Source organism: Monoraphidium neglectum (assembly GCF_000611645.1).
Source record: "Monoraphidium neglectum strain SAG 48.87 unplaced genomic scaffold scaffold01617, whole genome shotgun sequence".
Lineage (NCBI taxonomy): Eukaryota > Viridiplantae > Chlorophyta > Chlorophyceae > Sphaeropleales > Selenastraceae > Monoraphidium > Monoraphidium neglectum.
In genome coordinates this window covers 7,161-14,513 of record NW_014012011.1, presented here as the reverse complement: position 1 = coordinate 14,513, position 7,353 = coordinate 7,161, and the positions used below count along the sequence as shown (strand labels likewise).

Sequence of the window (7,353 nt, the reverse complement as noted above, 5' to 3'; positions counted from 1 at the left end):
ACACACACACACACACACACACACGCACACACGCACACACGCACACATCACCGCAGGTCCCTGTTCTCCCGGGCCATCGCCGAGTCGGGTCGCAGCACAGTGCTGGCGGAGCGCCTGACACTGCTCGCGGAGCACTTCACTTTCTTCCTCTACCAGAACGTCTGCAGGTGGGGTTGTGCAGTTGGCACGTGGCCGGCCAGGCACCACCGCATGCGCCTCCCAGTGTTGCGCAACTCCACATGCAAACTGTGGCCGGAGTTCCCACACTGCAAGTGCCGCAAAGTTGGCCGCCAAGGAGGGTTTGCAGCGGACCTGTGTCGACTCAGCGCCTCACAAATAGAGCTGTGCATGGCACCCTGTTGTTGTTGCCCACAAATAATGTGCACCCCCGCCATCAACTTCGTGTACAGGTCGCTGTTTGAGAAAGACAAGGTGCTGTTTGCCCTGCTGCTGTCCACCAAAGTCAAGATCGACGCGGGCGCCCTTGACTCAGGTGCGTCTCGCTCGTTCGCATTGCCGTGCGGACCATACACCATCCAACACCACCGCTGCTTATTGGGTGCTGACTGCCGCGCATCTCCCAAGTATCGCCGTGTTGATACTCTCACAAGCCGCTTCTATATTTTAATTCACATTCAGAGGCTCATTCGGCTGCCCGGATCCACACTCCTCACACCCACCCCCACCCCCCCCCCCCAGCCCACTTGCGTTTCCTCCTGACCGGCGGCCTGGCGGTCGGCGGCCCGCAGCACCCCAACCCCGCGCCCGGGTGGATCAGCTCCAAAATGTGGGGCGAGGCCTGCAGGGCCGAGGGCCTGGGGCCGCTGTGGCAGGGCCTCGCGGCGCATATGACGGGTGAGAAAGGGGAGTTGTGCAAGGCCGCGGCCGCCTCGCGCCTCGCTTTCTGACGCCCATGTCTCCTGTGGCTTGGCACTCGGGCTTGTTGGAGCGACCCGTCGCGTCACCCAAGCTTTCAAAGTTGGTCGTTGCTTGGTTGCTGCGTTCAGCCCATTTGCGACAGTGCGCCGCAAACCGCATTGACAGGTGCAGTAGTCAGCCGAAGGAACTCTTTAAAGCCTGACGCCAACCTTTGAGTGCTTGCTGGTTCTTGCGTGCCCACTGCTGGCCCACACAGAGAACGTGTCTACGTGGAAGGCCGTATATGACTCGCCGGCGCCCCAGGACGCGGCGCTGCCTGAGCCGTGGGACTCGGGCCTGGACGCCTTCCAGCGCCTGCTGCTGCTCAGGCGAGCGCGCGCACGTCTGCTGCCGCCGCCGAGCGCGGTTCCACCTGCTGATCATCTGCTTGCCACGCCTGTCGTCCTGTCGGTGCGGCTGTGTGAGCTCTCCAAGTTTCAGTCCTGATGCATTCACTGCAAACCACAGCGCTCGAAACCCCAGCCGCAACCAATCCTGTCTGTTCTTGAAATTCAACCCCAAAATTCAACTCTGCTACTGTACTGCTGATGTGCACTCGACCCAGGATCCTGCGGCCAGACAAGATGGTGGCCGGCCTAACTGCCTACGTGGCCGACACCATGGGCCCACACTTTGTAGAGCCGCAGCCGTTTGAGCTGGCCCCCTGCTACGCCGACTCCACGCCCTCCGCGCCCCTCATATTCCTGCTGTCCCCTGGCGCCGACCCCATGGGGGTGCTCCTGCGGTTTGCGGAGGAGCGCGGGGTTCGCGTGGAGAGCGTGAGCCTGGGGCAGGGGCAGGGGCCGGTGGCGCAGAAGTGGATCGAGGAGGGCGCGGCGCAGGGCTTCTGGGTGGTGCTGCAGGTGGGTTGGGCACATGGGGCTTGCTGTTGGCCGAACGTGTGGGGGCACCAGAGGGGTCCCATCGCTGCCAGTCTTTAGTCGTCTTTAGTACGGGCGCTGACCAGGCCTGATTGACGTCTTTGCTCACTCACATCCGATCAAACCCTGGCTGCCTGCTTCTGCGCGCAGCTTGAGATCGCTTGCGAGCGTGAAAATCTGGCTGCGAAGGGATTCCCGCCCTGGCCTAAGCGGCTTGCATCACGCCTCCTCGCCTGCCCTCCCGCCCCCAGAACTGCCACCTGGCGCGCAGCTTCCTCCCGACCCTTGAGATGATCTGCGAGACACAGCTGGCCGCAGAGGGGCGGGTGCATCCCAACTTCAGGCGCGCCGGGCCCCGACCGAGGGCACGGGTCCCGCCCGCTGTTGGCTGTCATGCGGCCGCACTGTTCAGGGCTGTGGGCAGCCGGGGGCAGCCCGCCCCCAGCTGATTGCCGCAACACCAGGTGATGCGGGGAGTGCGTGCCCCTGATGCTCCTCTGGTTGTATAGAAATCGATGAAGCTGCATCCACGTCAACAAGATGAAGGATCACGCAGCCCGCAAAACCCTGAAATCGAAACACTCACAGGCTGTGGCTGACCAGCGACCCGACGCCGGCGTTCCCGGTCACGCTGCTGGAGGCCGGGGTCAAGATCACAAACGAGCGGCCCAAGGGCCTCCGCGCTGGTGAGTGCCGCCCCTTCCCCCTTGGCAGAGTTTGTAGCCCCAGGCCGCCAATAAGCACGTGCTCTGCACCGCTGGTCAACCTAGAACCTTCAGCCCCGTCGTAGTAGCCAGCAGAAGCGTTCAACATCTGTGCTGCCGCCCAGCATCACCGTTCACAACATCAATTGGTCTCGTCTGCAACCGCGCCAAACCCCAAATCTGGAAAACCCCACAACAAAACGACGACGCCTGCCGTGCCCCCCCCCTCCCAGGGTTGCTGCGGACGTACACCAGCGACCCAGTGGCGTCCCCAGAGCTGTTTGAGGGCTGCGTGAAGCCGGGGCCCTTCAAGGCGCTGCTCTTCGGCCTCGCATTCTTCCACAGGTGCGCGGCCCGCCTCGGGGCGGCCCGGCTGGGAGCGTCCGCCCCGCGCCGTCGCCGCGGCAGCCGCAGCCGCAGCCGCCGCCACCGGGTTGTCTGAGGTCACCGGTTGATGGCTGGCGTGGTGCTCGACCCTGGGTCACGAGCAGGCACAGCTAGTCTGGCAGGGGGGCCCGTTTCCTGCTCTGAGTCTGGCCGGCGTGGGGCGATTCAAGCCGCGCAATAGCTTGCCAGCTTTTGCAGTTCCCCGGAAGGACCATGGTGTTTGATATGCAAGGCTTGGCTCATGGATGACAGCACGTGCGGGCCTCACACGGGGCCGCCACCTCCCCCCCTCTGCGCCCGTGGCCCACGCCGCAGCGTGTGCCTGGAGCGCCGCCAGTTTGGCCCGATTGGCTGGAACATTCCCTACGAATTCAACAACAACGACCTGCGTATCAGGTAACGCCGCCACATCAGACACTATGATGATGAATCCGTGCCCTCCATTTCGAGTGTCCGCGGGTCCATTCGCAGGAGCCATCGGCGCCGGGGCCGGGCTTGCGGCCGCACGCTTTGGTTTGCGGTCGGCCGCCGCCGACGCCGTGTCTCGTGCGCCACACGCGCCGGAAAGCAAGCAGTATATGGGCTACGGCAAGCTTGGGAAGCTCCGAGGCCCAACGCGAGGACGCACACACGGCCCCACCACCACCACCGGCGCACGCGTGCCCCGCAGCGTGCGCCAGCTGCGCATGTTTGTGGATGAATACCCCGACATCCCCTTCGACACGCTGGCCTACACCGCGGGGGAGTGCAACTACGGAGGGAAGGTGGGCAGGGAACCTTGTTTTTTTTCGGGGGGGGGGGGGAAGGAGGCTCTCTTTGAAGGACTTGGGGGGCCTCTTGGTGGGGCCATCGTGTCAGAGTTAGGGCACGTTTTTGGGGCGGACAAATCTGTCAGTCTTGCTGTACCCAGGCAGCGGTGGCGGGACAGCACCAGCAGCAGCAGCACCAGCAGCAGCATGTTGAGCAGCCGGGAGGCAACTGCGGCGGTGGGTGGGAGGCGGCGGCCCTGCCCACCCGACCGCAGCCCTGGCCTTCCGGACTTGTGCCGTCCTGCTGTGTAGAACGCGCATCTGATTCGGGAAATGGGGCCATCCCCACCTTTTTGGTGGTGGGGGTTTGTTCACATATTTATGTGTGTGTTTCCTACCTGCCAAAAGCTCATTTGACTCCAGTTATACAGGTATCAGAAGAGCGCACTAATCTTGTGGACCGGGCTGCTTGTGGCCATCCCGCCCGCACGTCTTCCACAGGTCACGGACGCCCACGACCGCCAGACGCTGTCGACGCTGCTGGGCGCCTTCTACGCGCCCCCCATCCTCGCGCCCAACGCGCCGCTCTGCCCGGGCAGCACCTACGCCGTGCCGCACGCCGGCGAGCACAAGGTACGGCCGGCGCGATGCTCCACACCGCAGTCCCACAACAGCCGCCACGACTTATCACGCTTATAAGCCGCCACCGCCGACCTCCCACACCAATCACCAACACACGTCCCATCTCTCTCCATCTTGTCGTGTTGCGGCCTCGACAGTCCTATGTTGACTACATTCAGGGCCTGCCCCTGCTGGCGCCGCCCGAGGCGTTTGGCCTGGGCGCCAACGCCGACATTGCGCGCGACCTGCGGGAGGGGGGCGCGCTGCTGGAGGCGCTGCTGACGACGCAGGCGAGCAGGCGGCGGCGGCGTTGGCGATGCGGATTTCGGAGGGGTTTTGAAGGGTTTTTGGGGACGGGGCCGATCTTGCTGCGAGCTGTTCAGGATTCTTGGTCTATCGAAGGCCAGAGGCAGAGCCCGCGCTCGGCTGTTGATGGCTCGCGGCGGGGCGGTGCAGCCACGGCTCATTGTCGTGCCACCAGGTGCCGCGGCTCGGAAGTGCCTGTGCTTGTGGCTCTGTTGGTCAACGCGGCGCTTTGCCGCCCGCGTTGGAGGGATGCCGTCCTTCGACGCTTGCCCCATCCTTCACTGGTACTATTCCGCCAACCACTTCGCCACGCCCTGCCGGCCCCCCCTCCCTCTGACCGTGCCGACAGGGCCGGCAGGAGGCCGCGCCCGCCGCGCCTGCCGGCGGCGCCCGCCCCGGCGCGCCCGCCGGCGCAGCGCCGCGTAGCGCCGAGGCGGTCATGGGCGACGTGGCGCGCGGCATCCTGGCGCGGCTGCCTGAGCTTTTCGACATTGAGGCGGCAGAGGCAAAGTACCCCCAGGTTGGTCTGCAAATGCGCCCTGGATAGGTTACTTGAATAGTCACTGCCCGCGCGATGTTGTCCTGGCAGCGGTACAACTGCTGTATCTGGTGTATGCAAGTCGAAATTGAGGGATGCGGGCGGCCGGGGAGATGTGTGATGACGATTGAAGATGCACACGCGCAGGGCGCTCGTGGTCCCCCACGGCGCACCTTGTTGCCCCGACAGCCCTGTCTTTGGCTGGTCGTTGCCCTCTGCCCTGCCTGTCTGCGTGCCTGTGCTTCCAATCTAATGGGAGGGTGCCAAACCTTCCACATCTGCCCGTGCTAGATCTCCTCATCACCCGCCTGCGCCCTTAATACCTTGCCAAACACCCCCCCCCAGGATTACTACAACAGCATGAACACTGTCCTGGTCCAGGTGAGACCGCCCGATTGGAGGCGCATGCCGTCCCAGAGGAGCCCCGCCACGCTCCTCACGGCTTGTTTCCCCCGTCGCGGCTGCGGCGGCGGTGTTGTCGGCCACACGTTTGTTGCCAACCCCACCGTCGCCGGACCACGAAACCTGAACACCCGTCAATCAAGGCGCCCTTGGTCATAACAGCGTCCTTACTCCATCAATTATGCTTTCGCTCAACATGCGTGCCAAAGCAGTCAACGGACCAACCGCTTTGATCACCCAACCGACCGACAACCCGACCCCCCGCAGGAGCTGGTGCGCTTCAACGCGCTGGCCGCGGCGATGCGTTCCAGCCTGGCGGCGCTTTCTCAGGCGGTGGAGGGCCTGGCCGTGATGAGCGCTGAGCTGGACGAGCTGGGGCGCAGCCTGTTCGACGGCAAGGTGACGGGGTGCTGGGGTGCTGGGGTGCTGGGGTGCTGGGGGTGGGGTGGACGGGATGTCAACCCAGACATTTTGTATGTGCTGGGGTGGACGGGATGCCAACCCACACATTTTGTATGTGTGGGTTGGCTTTCATGTGTGTCCGTGTGTGTGTATGTGTATGTGTGTGTGTGTCTGTGCACGCCCGTGTGTGTGTGCGTGTGTGCGTGCGTGTGTGTGTGTGTGTGTGTGTGTGGGCGTGAGGGAGAGGGGGAGGGGGAGAGATGGAGGGAAAGAGAGAGGAGGGGGGAGAGGATGTGGATGGGGGTGTGGTTTTTCGGCCCCATCTGGGACGCCCTCAACACAATGGGCAACCCTGTCCATCACACACGGCACACCCTCCCCTCGTCCTCGACCTCCTCCCCCTTTGCGCGCGTGTGCGCACTCGCGTGCGCGCACACACACACACACACACACGCACACACACACACACACACTCGCTCTGTCTCACAGATACATTCAGACTCACACACAACCTCACACGCCCACGCAGGTCCCCGCGCTGTGGCTGCGCCGCAGCTTCCCCAGCATGAAGCCCCTGGGGTCCTACGTGGCAGACGTGCTGCAGCGCGCCGCATTCTTCCGCCGCTGGCTGGAGAGGGGGCCGCCGTCGGCGTTCTGGCTGCCGGGGTTCTTCTTCACACAGGTGAGGGGCGGTGCGGGATTGGGGGCGTGCGTGTGTCGCTTGTGTGGGCGCGCGCATGTGTGTGTGTGTGTGAGAAAGAGAGAGAGTGTGTGCGTGTATATCCGCATGCATGCATGCGTGCATGCGGATACACACATGCATGCATGCATGCGTGCCCGCATGCGCTTGAAGATTTGTGTGCGTTCATGGGTGTGTGTGTGTGTGTGTGTGTGTTGAACACAGAGGATCCAAGGTTTTGGTGTAGGGACCCTGGGCAACATCTCTGGGGTGATTTTGTAGCTTTTGCAGCAAGAGAGAATTGGTTTATTCTAGTGGAGCAGGGAGTGGTGGTTGCTGCCTGAGCCAGTGGGGGCGTTGCTGCCCAATCATGCTCGGAGTGAATCAGCTGTCCTGTCGGCGTGCATGACAAACTTGGACAGCAACCCCCTCCCCCCACCAAGGTGACCCAGCCAAACCCGCCATCACCTGCTCCTTGCCTGCCCAGCAACCTACACCCCCATTCTTCAACCCCACCCCCTTGCATCCCCCTGTGCGCAAAACCCCCCGCCGCCCCGGGCCCCTGCGTCCCCAGGCCTTCCTCCCCGGCGCCAAGCAGAACTACGCGCGCCGCCACCGCATGCCCATCGACGCCGTCGACTTTGACTACGCCGTCCTCGACGACCTCCCCCGGGACGGCGGCCAGCCACCGCTGCTGACGTCAGACGCTGACGTCACCGGCGACGTCACCAGTGACGCCGTCGGCGGCGGCCGCCATCGCGGCGGG

The 7,353-nt window shown here is 64.0% G+C and overlaps 2 protein-coding genes across 2 annotated transcripts in view; both read left to right on the top strand.

The window, feature by feature from the left end:
* Window positions 1-378: 378 nt before the first annotated feature.
* On the top strand, window positions 379-1,365 carry MNEG_8487 (Dynein heavy chain 3, axonemal; the record flags this gene model as incomplete). The annotated part of the gene is made up of 3 exons (XM_014043042.1): window positions 379-493; window positions 700-855; window positions 1,136-1,365. The coding sequence occupies 3 exons, from the start codon at window positions 379-381 to the stop codon at window positions 1,363-1,365; spliced, it is 501 nt and encodes a 166-aa protein (XP_013898496.1).
* A 137-nt stretch (window positions 1,366-1,502) lies between these two features.
* The window catches only part of MNEG_8486 (Dynein heavy chain 1, axonemal), a gene marked incomplete at both ends in the record, with an annotated part of 6,851 nt that continues 1,000 nt past the window's right edge, over window positions 1,503-7,353 (top strand). The window contains 13 exons of the mRNA XM_014043041.1: window positions 1,503-1,819; window positions 2,388-2,485; window positions 2,737-2,848; window positions 3,206-3,286; window positions 3,561-3,654; window positions 3,805-3,876; window positions 4,141-4,272; window positions 4,419-4,637; window positions 4,916-5,086; window positions 5,450-5,485; window positions 5,774-5,905; window positions 6,438-6,590; window positions 7,162-7,326. Coding sequence (XP_013898495.1) covers window positions 1,503-1,819; window positions 2,388-2,485; window positions 2,737-2,848; window positions 3,206-3,286; window positions 3,561-3,654; window positions 3,805-3,876; window positions 4,141-4,272; window positions 4,419-4,637; window positions 4,916-5,086; window positions 5,450-5,485; window positions 5,774-5,905; window positions 6,438-6,590; window positions 7,162-7,326 — 1,782 coding nt within the window. The remainder of the gene's footprint in view (window positions 1,820-2,387; window positions 2,486-2,736; window positions 2,849-3,205; window positions 3,287-3,560; window positions 3,655-3,804; window positions 3,877-4,140; window positions 4,273-4,418; window positions 4,638-4,915; window positions 5,087-5,449; window positions 5,486-5,773; window positions 5,906-6,437; window positions 6,591-7,161; window positions 7,327-7,353) is intronic.